We start from the raw sequence: 15,806 nt of genomic DNA, 5'->3' as shown, positions 1-15,806 counted from the left end.
TGTGTGTATGGTGTGGTGTGGTGTGGACAGTCTCTCCCTCTCTCTGCTCTATGTGTGGTGTGGTGTGGTGTGGTGTGGTGTGGTGTGGTGTGGTGTGGTGTGGTGTGGTGTGGACAGTCTCTCTCTCCCTCTCTCTGCCCCATGTGTGGTGTGGACAGTCTCTCCCCTCTCCTCTCTGCCCCCGTGTGTGCATGTGTGGTGTGGTATGGACATTCTCTCCCCCCTCGTCTCGGCCCCCATGTGGTGTGATAAAGTTAATGCTTACAAATTTGGAGCTACTGATTTTTGAGTACTTAGAACTATGCAGCACTTATTGGGTTGTATTTGAGGAGGAAAACCTGGAATTTGAGGCTAGGACTCTTGTTTTCTACTTTTTTCCTTAGTTATGTGTAAAAGCTCCAATACTCCCTTTGAATAGCAGGCTGTTGTTTGAGTTATGTGGGAAGGCTGAGACTTTGTGCAGTCATTAAATGGACTTCAGTGGTTCAGAATTTATTGTTTTGAACTCATCTTGTGGATTCTGTGCTCATTGCATTGCCTGGGCTGTGTCGGAAAGCACAGCCCAGCTTAGAAACTACGTCAGAGCTGTGCATCCACCAAGTCACTAATGCCCGCAGATTAGGGGTGAATCCATCAGGACTCCAAGCTGCAATCCTCAATACTTATACTATGCCCCGATTTGTGTTTCTTGGGGCACTTTTGGGTACTTGTTTTGATATAGGAAGTGGGCTGAGACTGCCTACATAACCTCACTGGGTCCTTAAGCAGCACTGTCAGACAGGCTGTGGCGGTCAAGATTTTCAAAGAATTTTAAGCTTCACCTGAACAACATGTTCTGGTGGGGTACAGCATGGAGTTATGTATACAAATCAACAGGAAACCATCAGCTGTCTTATAAAACCTTTGATGTGGCAGTCGAAGGCAACAGAGGAGAGGAGCCCTTAGTAGCACACAACACAACTCTCTTCTGCCAAATGGGAAGCAAATGCTTGTGTTGGGGTTCTGGCTACACATTTGCAGAGTGATTGCATGGAGCCAATTACCCACTCAGGCAGGGCAATAACAGTTTGGGTATTGCGAAAGAGCCTGATTCTCTAGATTTCCTTGAGTCATACTGAGCACAACATCATTTGTAAAATATGTAAATTATCCTAGTGGTTTATTTTTCATATTTTGAAGTTTTGAAAATTAATTTGATAGTAATGATCTCTGGATCTTAATGACTAGATGCAGATGATACTGTCTCCAAGCCACTCTGAAAAAAAATTGATCATTTGCCTTTATTCATCTGCATCACTGGTTATATTTGTCTTTCCAAGTGAGCTAGGTCAGCTCTGTGAAAAAAGGTAGATGCTATACCATAGGGCTTATGGAAACATTACAGAGCTAGGCACAGTGATGCAGTCTGGAGTTCCAGTACTTGATAAGCTGAGGCAGGAAAGGTGACACTACAAACACAAAAACAAACACAAGGATATGACAGCCAGATGATTTATTTATCTATTATCCAAGTAAAACTATTTCTTGAACCACTACTATGTTGTTTGCAATATTCAGAACATAATCTGTCACATTGGCCTTCCAGAAGTGAGCTGTGATGAGATAGGATGCCATTGTGGAATATTATTTTAAGATGTTTATGCTGTGGAACATTGATTTTAATGATGCAAAGGTGTGTTGCATTCTTCTTCGTTGCATTTGTTTAACTCTGGGAAGCTGTGTTACTTTGCCTGTCTGAAATACCTTACTGGTCTAATAAAGAGCTGAATGGCCAATAGTGAGGCAGGAAGAAGGATAGGCGGGGCTGGCAGGCAGAGAGCATAAATAGAAGGAGAAATTTGGGAAGAGAAGAATAAATGAGAAAAGAAGGGGGAGGACATCAGGGCCCAGCTACTCAGCTACACAGCAGCCACGGAGTAAAATGTAATGAAAGGTATACCGAAATAGAGAAAAGTAAAAGCCCAGAGGCAAAGATAGAAGGCATAATTTAAATTAAGGAAAGTTAGCTAGAAAAAAGTCAAGCTATGGCCGGGCAGTGGTGGCTCACGCCTTTAATCCCAGCATTCAGGAGGTAGAGGCAGGCGGATCTCTGTGAGTTCAAGGCCAGCCTGGTCTACAGAGTGAGTTCTAGGACAGGCTCTAAAACTACAGCAAAGCCCTGCCTCGAAAAACAAAAACAAAAACAAAACAAACAAAAAAATGTCAAGCTAAAGCCAGACATTCATAAGTAAGAAAAGGTATCTCTGTGTGTGTATTTATTTGGGAGCTGGGTGACAGCCCCCATCCCCCAAAGAAGTAAAGAGTAATAAAACAACCAACAACAGGGTACAGTTTGTTTGTGTGCTGAGTATTGAGTACAGGATTGTATTCGCTAAGCAACCGCCTAGACCCTACAATAACACATTTTAATTATAACTAGCTTCAGCATTGTTTGAGCTTTTTTCTTCTTGTATTCAGTATGACTTTTGATGACCAACTTTAGCAGAAAGAAAAAAACGAAAGAAAAGTCTTTTATTTAAATATAAATTTTTGTAAGATAATTTTATTTTTTATTTGTGGCATAAAGTCATTTAAAAACAATCTCTTGAGGGTTCACTGACTTCTCTTGATGAAATCTAATCTCCATCACAAGTAATTTGATTTGAATGTCCTATCATCCATCACCACAACTGTCACCTTGACATATAAATATGGAAAATATTTATATTGTAAATGCTTTAAACAAGAAAGAAACTAAAAGTCTTCATGAAGGCTTATCTGCTAGGTCCTCCTTAAGTTCCACAGGTTAGTGTGCATGTTGATGGAGTATCAGTGTGTTTGCCTCTCTTCCTGTTCAGATCTTAACTTTACTGTACACCCTGGACAAGGGATTTAGAACAAATACTTATGAGCAGTGTGAATACAGTGGACAGTATAATAAGTGCAGATTGTGAGACTGAGTCACTTGCATGTCCCCGAGGTGATAGACCTTCTCAACACAATACACTGTCTGGCTGGGGCCTTCTGAGGGTCGCTATTCTACAGGAAGCCCTACTTTTTAACAAAGATGTAGAATATGGCATTATTAGGAAGAGTTCTGGGATTTTCAGATGTCTTTGGTTATTCATTGGTTCTTGAGAACTGGAAATTTGTGTTTGAGTTATTTGCTGAAGTCACACAAGGCTTTTAGAAGACTTGAGAGAAAATACCTGGGAATTCCTGCACAGTATCTCCGGTTATGCAATTCTGCGGCGTTATAGTCTTAATTTTGTTTTGTATCAAAAAGTTACACAAAAGGCTTTGGTATTGTCATCATCAAAAGTTTGCTGAGAAAAGTTCCAAAGTACTTGATAATTTTGTTTCAGCCAGTTCTATTTTAAGACATTCAAACTATATTAGAAGAAGCAGCATGTGAATTAGAGATTACACAGAATTTCCTTCCTATGTAACTATAGTCCTCTGAGGTTTACCTGGAAACACCCCCCAGGAGTTTCCTATTTTCAATTTCTACACAGAGTGCACACACATGTGCATGTTATTGTGGGAAAACATTTATTTAAAATGTGAAATTCTAGTTTGTTTGTTTGTTTGTTTGTTAAAGCAGAGACTCATGCTGTAACCCAAGCTGGCCAGGAAGTAACCTGACAATCCTCAAACTCCCTGTTGGCCCTCAGGAAGCTGCATTTACTATCCTCAAATCACATGACCAAAGGAAATAAATTCTTTTTTGTCAAATACAAAATAACTTTTCCATTAAAAATATGCATATTGGGGCTGGAGATATGGCTCAGATGGCAAGAGCACTGGCTGTTCTTCCAGAGGATCCAGGACAGTTCCGTAGCATCTACACAACAGCTCACAACCATCTGCAACTCCAGTCCAAGGAATATGACACCTGCTTCTGGCTTCCAAAGGCAGCAGGCATGCAAGTGGTGGATAAATATAAATGCAGGCTAAACACTCACACACAAAAAATAAAATAAAAATATTTTTTTAAGCCGGGTGATGGTGGCGCACGCCTTTAATCCCAGCATTCAGGAGGCAGAGATAGGTGGATCTTTTTGAGTTTGAGGCCAGCCTGGTCTACAAGAGCTAGTTCCAGGACAGGCTCCAAAGCTACAGAAAAACCCTGTCTTGAAAAAAAAATTAAAGTATCCATATTTGACAATGTAATTTATATTTATTAATTATGTTTAATTATGGAATATATTTTTAATCTTAATATGTATGAATGGTTCTTACAAAAAATCACAAAGAAATATTTTAGGTAACCCACAAAATCAGGAAGTAGGACTCAGAGCAAATCAATCAAGAGTTGATTTTATACATCAGAATTAAAATTTGAGCCATTAAAGATATTCATAGTTTTATGCCACAGGCCACCAGTGTGAATCAATTAGCAGAGACAGTTTTTATCTTATAGTTGGGCAAAACAGAAATTAGAAGAAATAGAAGGCTTCTTCATGCCTTGTTATCCAGTTCACGTCTGCGATGCCTGACTGAGACAGGCAGGCAGCAGAAGCGCTAAGAAGGAAATTTCATGATGTTGAGCAGCCAGCAATGCATGTTCGTTTACCTTCTGTGCACTGCAGATCCCTTGACACCAAACACTTCACATGAATGGGCTTCTCCTGACTGAGTTTCTGGTCCCCGACTTTAATCAATTAAAGGCTGAGCACTTTCCTAATCCTCAGCTCTCGATGAAACTTCTGCGCTCAGAGCATGTGTCTCAAATATTAATAAAGTTTTCATTTCCAAAGGGTTCAAAATGACAGAACAAATTTTTTTCCTCTAAGAGCATGAGAACAACCTGTGTTTCTGTCTGCAGGTAGTGGAGGACATGCTGGAGGACGAAGAGGAGGAAGACGACAAAGATGACAAGGTAATTATCTTCCCAGCGCTGGGTACCGGGTGTGGGAGATGCAGACATGACACTGTTTTCACAGACAGTTGAAAAAGGAGTTGAAGGGTTTGAGTCCAGAAAATTGGACAGTGCTGTTTATCATCCTAACAATGCCGCTGCGTGTTGCAAAGAGGAAGAAATGGCTATAAATCCTCTCTGCTTTTGTCCAGAGCTGGGTCAAATATTTTTCTGCCAGAAAAAAAAAAAAAAAAAAACAGCTTGTCTGGAACTCGATAGCTATTGTGAAGATAATAGCACTGACAACTGTTTCTGAAGGGCAAAAAATTGTCCTATCTTGAGTGTTACAAATCAGTCTCTGTTTTGGGGGAAGGAGGCAGGCATGAAAAAGTAGGATCCTGCATGAATTGGACACGGATAATGTCATCTATAATTTTCAAAGAATTGCTCAGCAAAAGAACGTGTGTATGACGTGCTTGGGAGGACGTTTAAATGACTCTGTGCTCGCTGCCCTTGCCTAGACTTATAATGTCCCCATGCCTCCTCCATCACGAAAGACCTTTGGAGAGACTGACTTGCAATTCTTTTGCTAGTTGGCATGGCAATGGTGACCACGATAAACAGCAGTGAATTTCTGGCTTATTTGCATTGGTGGTTTCTGGGGGAGAGGGAGAGATTAATAGGACCTTATACCACCACAGAGGTGGCTAGGATTAGGACAACAGCTTTCTCCAGCAAGCAGAATAGAAACTCTCTGGCACTGTGATCTCTGATCAATTTTAGATATTAAGTTACCTTTTCTAAACATGAGACAAGGAGGAAAATATTAATTACATGCACATTATTTAGCATACAGATTTTGATCTCCACCCAAAACTCGCCACCGTTAGAGGAAGCCATGGTGTTTTTGAAGGAAGGAAACAGAGCATCTCAATTTATGTCCTTGACCTTCCACTCCAGGAGAGATGCACAGTTAAACCCCAGTACAGGAGTTTGTGTTGGAAGAGAGCATTTGAAATGTCAAAGGGGGAAAAGGTCACACTAAATACTTTACCTCACAATCTTCGTTTCCTGACTAATATTTGATGTTTTCAGTCGAATGCAAACACACATGCTTCTTGCCCGCTTTCCTCTCATGCTGCTCCAAATGCTTTTAATTGACAGAGCTTTTATGTGGAATTCCTCTCCTGTACCTCATACAGTCATTAGTATCCTGATGAAAATAACCTAACAAAATCTCTTATCTGCACACACACACACACACACACACACACACACACACACACACACACACACACACTCTTTTTGGTTAAATAATATGAGCATACACCCGTGGCAGTAAATGTCTGATTTATTGTTAAGGTCAGTTGTAGAGCTGTGGAGAGGCTATACTTTAACTCAACATTCCAGCTCTGAATCACCACTTCCCTGTGCTAAAGACTGAGCTGCTGTCCACTTATGGCTCTTCTTGCTTGTTGCTGCTTTAGTATTAAAGGCACCATAAAGACCCATCCCAGCAGCAGGCGTTTCCCTGGAAATGCTAATGAATAGGAACTCCAGTGAAGTCGACTACTTCCATGTCTCTCTGCAGCAAGTCAGCCCATACATTTTTAACCAGTTTCTTGGTATTGTGTGTGTCTCTCCCTTTCTTCTTCATTTTTTTTTAAATAGAGAAGATCTTAGGTATAGGCAACAAATAGGCATCCGTGGTTAACCAACTGACCAAAACACAGATGTTGATTGAGCACATCTGGATGGCAATACCAACTCCCAGGAGTTGTATGTATACATAATGAGCTAGTGATTGGCTCTCTGAAATTGACACCCTACTTCTAACAGATTTTCAGATCAGTTACCAAAGCAAGGGAGGGCTCCAGTCACTGTGTGAATTCAACTGGAGTTGTTTGTAGCTGAGAGAGGCAGTAGCGTGCTTTCACAGTGGGCTGCTCTTAATCAGCCAGTCCTTTGAGTGATATAGAAGGGTGAGGTCTTATATATCGAGCATAGTGAAACTGATAGTAGGAAAATGGTGTCTGAACCTAAAAGAAAGTCTGAAGTGTAGCAAGAGACTTTGAAGCTCTCTTAGTGGAAAAGTGAAAATAAGGAAGGATCCTACAGGCATCCACTCACTAGCTTCTCCGTTGGCTTGGCTCTCACAGAGCACACGTTGTAAGTCTTAGCTGTCCATGTGTCTGAATGGGAGAAGAGTTATTTCCTGTTTTAAAATTTTCATTGGTTGCTCCATTTAAAGTTTGTATGCATAATGGAATTTCATGAGAACATAAATGTGTTTTTTTCCACACGAACAGGTACTGACCTCCGGCTCTCATTGTCTCTGTTTTCTCATATGGTATAGTAGTGGGGTCAGGTCAATGGGTCCTCTTATAGGATAAAAGTAAAGAAGATTAATAAATGTGCCAAAGCCTCACTTTAATTGAACCTGAAGCATATGTTGCAAGTATGTAAAATATGTCCCAGATGTTCCACCGGGACCAATGTCTTGTGTTCGCTGCTTGCCGCAAGGCAGCTATTAGTCCTGTAACCTTTGGACTTGGAGTAAATGGGGTATTACGTGGCACAGAATGTGAGCACCTGTTTCCCATTCAATAGAGACCCCTGGCAGGCTGCGCCTAAGCCTGTGCACATGTTTTCACTTAGCGGATTGTTGGGTGATTATGAAAAGTGTCTTTCTTTAGAGCAACATTGATATTAGTCACTCACAATGAAAAGACAAGTCATTGGCTACTTGACAAGGTCCTGTGGGCATAAGCTGAAGTCCTTCATTTCATCTGAGCATGTAGTATTTTCCCTCTGCATAATTACACACAAAGAAAAGATAGAGGTCTGAGAAGCTGAAGCCCATAAAGATATGCTTAGTAATAGCTTTTCCTTAGCGTTGGCTCTAGTACGGAAAGACACTGGGTCACCTGGATCACCAGATTCTGAAGCTTTGAAAATTCTTGTTCATTGTCCTTGCTTTTTATGAAAAGGTTTGTCCTGGTTCTGCTCACAGTTGTGATCATATACATACCCTGCTTTCTAAAACCTTTTCTTCACATTTGCTTAAGTCTAATTTTAAGATTTAATCCAACTCCATTGTTTCCCAAAGGCAGAAAATATGGGTTTTAAATGGTGAGGTTTGCATGTTAATCTTTGCCTTCCAATATTTTCACTCACTTGCATAGTGTAAGAACACCATTAAGCTCTTCTGGGGACAGCATTATTAACCATGAGACATCCTAGAGTTACGTTTTCTCTAGAGCAATCCTCCACACCCTCAACCACAAAGCTCCAAGCTGATGTTTTTCGACCCCACATCAATTCCTTTCTCTTTTAGACAATAAGCAAAAGAGGTTTAACTAAATATCCTAGGTAGATATTTAGCATATAGTAGTGTTCACAAGCATATAGTAGTGTTTACAAGCATATAGTACTCACCACATTATACAACATACAGTGGCCAACCTGCATAACCTAGACAATCAATTCACAAATGGCAATCCTCTTTTGTAGTCTGAAGTTTCGACATGCTTCTCACGGTACACCCTGCTCTGGTAATGAGATCCAGCTGCGGGATCAGGAAGCAGAAGACAGGATGCTGGGTTCCAACAGGAAAAACGAGAATTCAAATGCTTTACATTCTAGTAGTGTTTATTGATAAAAGATATGAACGCATTTGGGCATTTATGTTCACACAGCTTTTCCTTTTCCTTTGTCTGTTATGTCAAGGTTACTTGTTTCAAGACAGCTAGATGCAATGAATGGAACATATTTGAGTTACTTTAAAATATACAGAGTGTTTTCCTTAATTCTTGAAATCTGTATTTTTTTTTATTTGATTCTCCAGCTCAAACATGTGTCTACCTTAGCCAAGATCCATACATCTCTACATCTCAAACGCAGTAAGGGAGGAAAGAAAGATAATTCTAAGTGATAAGAGGAAATATTTTAATCTGACAAAATTGCATTTTCTGGTTCCATTCAGTGAAAGGACTTCATGGTGGGGATGCCAAGTGAAGCTGTAGAGGAAGGCTGAGTGAACTTCTCTTTTAAAAATCCCGCCATGCCGGGCAGTGGTGGTGCACGCCTTTAATCCCAGCACTCAGGAGGCAGAGGCAGGCGGATCTCTGTGAGTTCAAGACCAGCCTGGTCTACAAGAGCTAGTTCCAGGACAGGCTCCAAAGCCACAGAGAAACCCTGTCTTGAAAAAAACCAAAAATAAATAAATAAAATAAAAATCCTGACACACTCACCTGGGATGCCATTGCGTTCCTCTGTTCGCTTTCTGTGTCTGTAGAATAAAGTACGGCAAACTGCAAGGCAGAAAACAAGAGGGCAGTGCTTGTTCTGTGTTCAATAATTCTGAATACAGGCATAGCCAACTGGTTCTTTCTCACTTCCTGACTCTCTAAGCTATCATCTGTAGGATTTAGAAAGGAATCCACTTCAAAGAATGATTTAGCATGTTGGTAGAATCTAGTTTTTTGTACTGGAGAAACTGAAATCTTTGTTTTCTTGTTTCTTCTTTCTGCTCCTAGTGACCTAGTTGTCTTTAAAGGCATCAGTGGAGATTCTCCTTTGAGTCCCCCAGTTCAGCCCTATCTAAGGGCTCACTTGATTACATCAGCCACCAAAGATAATTTCCCCTTCTTAAAGAAAACTCTCATGAAATATGACTTAATCATGATAATAAGTATCCCATCATACTCATAAGGCGGAGTGTGTGGTGGGGATTAAACTTGATGTATAGAATAGAAGGAGAGAACTATGGCTTTACTCTGAATCTGGCAGCCAGGTAGATCTGTCCACTAGCTGTAGTGGGAGTGGAACAATCTTCGTGCTCTTTGACCAGATCCACTGCTAGATATGGTGTCAGCTGTCATGCAATAATCAATAAGGGAAACAATCCCTTGCTGGTTATCATATTCAGTTTAAAGTTGGTCAGGCCGAAGGCTTCTCATGGGCCACTTCTTTTTCCTTCTCTTCTCCTTCTGGTGAAAAGCAAAAATAAAAATGCCAAAATGTAGGGAAGGCTCCTATGGACTTTAGGGGGACTTTGGGCCTATAACCCCACTGGGCTGTCACGTAGAATCATAGTGACATTAAAGTTTGAGGGTAGCAAAGAAATAACCCATTAAAATGCTTTGTTTTACAGTCATAACACTGTTTTACAACTATAACACACATGGTACAGTGCTTACCTAGTATGCAAAAGGCCCTGGGCATGAACCTCAGTATTAAAAACAATTCAAACCGAAGTAAGGAAACGGATTCAGCCAAACATAAGTGAATAGCACAGGCAATACAAGAAGTAAGTGGTGGAGCTGTTTTCTTCATTCCAACTCTGACATATAATCCTGCTTTAGAACCAGGCTTTTCCAGGGAAGACACAAGATTGAAGTACAGTTACAAAGTAGTTCAGATTCCATTTTCAGAACATACATAGAACAATAAGTGACGTGCTGTTGCAGCCTGAAGCTAGTTAGTTCTAGATTTCCACTTCTGGACACTGCATAGCCAGCCCTTTCCTGCTGCACTTGGGGACAGTGTGTGTAGACAAGGGAGGGCAGGAGAGACAAGACAAATACGTATGTGTTGTATCATACAGCAAAAGGCATGATGGTAGCCAATAAGAAGGTTGCTGATCACTTTATCTTAAAGTAGAGAGATTACCTGGATTATCTGAGTGGACTCCATATAATCACAAGTACTTAGAAGTAGAAGAGGCCATCAGAGCAAAGGGCAGGTGGAGCCACTTGTACAGCTGTGGCCAAGCTCAAGGCTCAGGACGGTCACAGAAAGAAGAAAGAGTTGCTGGAACAGCTGGAGAATCTGAAGGCTGAGGTCCCCCAGCTGTGTGACAGGTGGCTCTGTTCTCAGTGCCAATGAGCAGACTTGAAAGTCTCAGCATGTTTACAGGAACAAGGAATGCACGCTCTGGCTCTTCAAGCAAACATAGCATGCTGCCGTGGTGCAGGATGGGCCAGCAGGAGGAGACTGTGGACCAGCAGACAGCTGTGGAGAAGCAAGGGATTCCTACGGGAAATAAGTGGTCAGTCCGTGAGCACTGACTCTGCAAAACACCTACTACTGGGGCAGAGTGGGGCACTTCTGTGAGTGCCTGCGAGCGTGGAGAAAATGCAGGAGCTGGAGTGAGGAACAAAGGGATCGAGCCCAGAGCCTTTGCCCACATCTTGATTTTTGCTCCCTGAGACCAATTTTGAACTTTTGCAATACATAATGTAAGGAATAAATTTGTTTCAGCTACTAAGTTTATGATAATTTATTATGATAGCTATTATAGCTACCTCCAACTGTGTTCTCTCTACCTCAGTAAGAATACTATATTGTAAAGCAGTAATGTAAGTTTCTAGTTTTTCTTTATTAATTTGGTCAAAGAGACTACTTAGTTCTTCATTTAAAATGGAAATGAGAAAGAATATAAATGACACCATTTTTAACCAAATTGCCTTAAGTTTTATTTCAGAAAAAAAAATTTAAAAGTGACGGTGAGTTATTTTACATCTATAGAGTACTGTATGTTTCTACTTAGGACCTTAGATAATAGGCTGGTGAATGAGCAGCAGGTTTTAAATTCTTCGTTTCTGAGAAGTTAGTACAAGCATACAATGATACCCATCCCTCAGTTTCCTTCATCTGTTCCTCAACACACCTTCTTCCCATTCATGGTTGTTTTAGTAGTCCATTAAGTCCAGTTAGTGGTGCTCAGGGGCACAGGTGTGGGCATCCACAGGCACCTGGGAATCCACCAGCCACATTTTCAGACAAGGGTAACTACCAAACTGCCGACATCTCCTTGGAAGAGGTGGGGGTGCAGCCATCTACCTGGAATTTTGTCCCTAACAGAATGATTCCCTCCCTGAAACAATCATTCTGTTCCTTACAGTAGTTTATCTTACACAGCCCTAGGACAGTGGGCAACACCTGCATTTAGGGAACAAGTCCTTTCAGGATAGTAAAAAAATTAGATTTATTCTCCAGAAAAAAATGAGAGATTCACGTCTTTTATAAACCATGGAAATGGTGTTATTTTTATAGAAACTGTAAAATCTCCCTATAAAATCCTGTCTTCTAAGAGATAGGTGTTATCACCACCTATCTCTTAACATTAATGTCCATTCTTTAAATACTTAAGAAAATGCAAATTTTTAAGTGAAATTATATTTAATTATATTAAGTTCAAGTTGTGTTGCCATAGACATTCATTTTAACTTTTTTTCTGGTTTGTGTTAGTACGTTCTAGAAACATAAATTTGACAAAAGAAAATTCTGACAAAATTTGGTTCATTAGTCTGTGACGATCTCGAACAGAAAGACTCCCTAAAATTTGCCAAAATCCAAAGGAATTCATACTGTGTTCAATGAGGTTGCTTTCTGAAAAACAGCATGACTGCTTTATTGTGGGAGGTTAGGGGCTGGAGGTGGGGCTGGACCCCTAGCAGTCCTAATATTCCAGTTATTGGGCTTCCACATGCAAACACATGGGCCATCCTTATTCAGGTTTGTGTTTGTAGTTGCTCCTCGCCAGACCTGAAATATTTAGTTTTCTGCCCCTGATGTGCCTTCCTAGAGTGGAAGATATGTTAGAAGACTTAAAGTAGAACATTTGCCTAGAAAGTTTGGTTTAAAAAAAAACCCATCTAGTAAAGTATGAGTGGAACTTTTTCCAATCTGTGGTAGTTGGATTTCTTTGCAAAACTTTCACTTGAAGACCAATCAAATACTTTAAGCCAGGTCCTAGGGAAAGCTAGTTAACTTTTGTATTGTAGCAATGAGCTTCCTCTTCCATTCCTATTTCTTGACAAAAAAAAAAATCTCAAAATAGCAGTGTGTCAGCCCTGGCTCTCAGAAGGTTGACAATGAACAGAGAACTAGACACGATTTTTTAGGATTGCTGGCAGAATCGCTGACACCGGCTGACACCACTGCATGTTGAGATGAGAATGTCTGCTCACCAAAGCACAGAACCAGATGTGTTGCCAAGCATCACAGATGCTCCAACTGAGCCCACGGTGCCAAGGTTTTTATTCTGCCTCAAAGTTTGTTTGGCAAAGAAATTTTCTACCTCATAAAAGACATTGACTCTGCAAATTCTTAAAAGAGTTCACAAAGTAAGAATCCTTCCTTGATGATAAGAACTTGACCACGGGTGCTACCTACACAAACACCTACAAAAAATGCAGATATCCCTTAGTGTGGTAACAGTCACAAGGAACCATTAGGGAATGTCAAAGTTCAGGAGTACTGGGGCTATCTGATAAGTGCACAATTTTAGGAAATGATTGGCTGCACCAGAATCTTCAGGAACTGTTGGGGGACATGTGTGCAGCTGTATTACTGGGACTGGTATAATAAAACCTGAAAGGTCAATAGGAGGAGGAACAGGAGGGATAGGTGGGATTTCCAGGGAGAGAAAGGAAGGGGCCGAGGAATCTAGGCATGCTGGAGACTTCAGGAGACACAGAGAATAAACAGAAGATACAAAATGGAAGAGAGGTAATGCCAAGTGATAGAATATAGATTAATATAAATTTGTTAATTTAAGTTATAAGAGATAGTTAGAAACAAGCATAAACTATAAGCAGAGCTTTCATAATTAAAAAGAAGTCTGCATGTCATTGAGAGCTGACTGATAGGACAGAAAAAGACTTGCTACAAGTCACATATCAGTTCCTGTCTTTGGTGATAGGGTTAGTACAGAAGAGTTTATTCTTGGCCTTTGTTCCCAAGGCAAATCTAAAGTCAGGTAAAATCCCAGTTCCTAACATGCTTGGTGTTGATGTTGTGCCTCAGTTGGTAGAGTGCTTGCATAATGTAGAAAACTGTGGAATTGTTCCACAGCTCTACACACAAAAATAATAAAACTTAAAATTAAAAAGAAAGCAACATGGTGACATGACATGTGCCTGTAATCTCAGTGCTTCAGAAGTAGAAGCAGGAGGATTAAGGTTATACTCAACTACATAGTATGCTTGGGGATAGCCTGGGCTCCACATGAAGAAGCTGATGTTTACTACTTGATGAATTTTCAAAGTTAGGCAGTTGGAGCTACCTGAGCTAACTGATCCTGGCTCTCACTGGCCAGAATCTCACTGCAGAAAAGAAGTACTGAAAACTTTGCAGTCTGTGACTCCACAATTAGTAGCAAAACAATAAATATGAAAATGTAATGGTTCTGGGCCTTTTTCTCAGAAGTTTTCCAGCTTACACTAAAATCAGAGTAAACAAAGACCATGGCATATGTTCATGTAGAAATGGGTGTTTTCCTAGATTCTCATCGAGAAACAACTAGAGACCTTAGTAGCAGTGGTGGTGTCCCGTGCATTCCTACATTCTGTAGCATTGCTGGCAGAGTGTGCCATGTTTACACTTTAAGCTCCTACGCACTGATGTCAGGCCTGGCTGCATGACATTATGACTGACACATGCCACTTCCAAGCAGAAGGTAGAAGAGCCACACTTGGCCCTGCACCTTTTCATTCTGTAATAAAGCAGAAACTCACCAGATAGATGTTACTCTTTTTACCCCAGTCCAGGAATAAAGAAGCTACCCCAGAAGAAAGGGAATGGGCAGGTAGAGTTGAGTGCAGCAAATGACTTGTGTTTCATAGCCTCAAAGTCTCAAGAGGGTCTAGTTACAGCCACTTAGTCTACTCTGGAATGTCCAGCCTTCCATCCCTTACCACTCCACGCCATTCTGGGACTTCACACTCCATTTTGAAATAGAACATGGAATTTGTGGGAGGTGCATACATATATGTTTACGCATGTTCTAATGTGTGTGGGTACATGTATGTATGGAGTTATACAGATGGAGGCCCAATGCTTTCGTTAGGCATCTGCCCTCACCCCTCTCTGCTTAGTTTTCTGACTAGAGTCTCTTAGTGAAGCTGAGCTTACTGATTCTGCCTACTCCAGCTAGAAAGCTTGACCCAGAGATCACCTATGCTAGAATTGAAGGTGGCTGCCAAGGCTTTCTGGCTTTGAGATGAGTTCTGTGGATCCAAACACAGGTCATCATGTTTGCATAGCCAGCTGATTGTCCCCTGAGCCAGTTCCCCAACCCCAGAGCATAAATTTATAAAAACAGAAAGCCACAGAAAGGAAGTAAAATATTTTTTCCTCCTAAATACACAGACCAACCTTTTCCCTTTACCAACTCTTAAATCTTCAGATAAAGATTTAACATACAGGAGAGGGGCTTTAAAAGTGATGTTTCTAACCTAGAAATAGAGATTGAGAGACACATGACTAGGTATCAGGCACAATATGAGCCTTTTGGGAGCCACTAGCTAAGGGCTCTAATCAATATGTATATATACATACACATAGATAAATAATTCAATAAGATCTGGGCAGTGGTGGCACACACCTTTAATCCCTTTAAGCACTCAGGAGGCAGATGCAGGTGAATCTGCTTTAGTTCAAGGCCAGCCTGGTCTACAAGAGCTAGTTCCATGACAGGCTCCAAACTACAGAGAGACCCTGTCTCGAAAAACCAATCATATTATTATTATGATATAAATACAACTTTAACTGCCTTTGGGAGATTGCTTTCAAATTGCATAGATGAGGACTGAAGATTCCAGAATCTGAAATTTACATTTCTTTTGTCATCTCTAACTTTCCTCCTGAATTTTCTTTCTTTTATACTATGTAAACCTTAATTTTTAATCCACACCTTCTAGTACATTTGAATGTACAGTAATAATAATAATACAATAAGAAAAATGTCACAGTAAAATTACAAGCAATGTTGGTGAGGGGAAAAAAGGTAACTACCTTCTCATTGCAGGAGAATTGTCTGTATTCTGTCAATCATATGTTAAATAAATGCTGATTCGCCAGGCAGGAAGTATAGGTGGAAAAACCAGACAAGAAGTAGAAATGATGCAATGAGAACAGGAGAATTCTGGGAAGGAGGAAGTTGATTCCCCCCACTCCT

The 15,806-nt window shown here is 40.6% G+C and overlaps 1 protein-coding gene across 3 annotated transcripts in view; it reads left to right on the top strand.

Annotated features, from left to right (window-relative positions):
- Mctp1 (multiple C2 and transmembrane domain containing 1) overlaps positions 1-15,806 on the top strand; it is a 585,759-nt gene that overhangs the window by 515,354 nt on the left and 54,599 nt on the right. For all 3 annotated transcript variants that reach the window (XM_026783760.1, XM_026783759.1, XM_026783758.1), the window contains one exon: positions 4,808-4,861. In XM_026783760.1, coding sequence (XP_026639561.1) covers positions 4,808-4,861 — 54 coding nt within the window. The remainder of the gene's footprint in view (positions 1-4,807; positions 4,862-15,806) is intronic.

The sequence above is a fragment of the Microtus ochrogaster genome, chromosome 19 (assembly GCF_000317375.1).
Source record: "Microtus ochrogaster isolate Prairie Vole_2 chromosome 19, MicOch1.0, whole genome shotgun sequence".
NCBI classification, from domain to species: domain Eukaryota; kingdom Metazoa; phylum Chordata; class Mammalia; order Rodentia; family Cricetidae; genus Microtus; species Microtus ochrogaster.
This window is presented reverse-complemented; position numbering and strand designations above follow the sequence as displayed.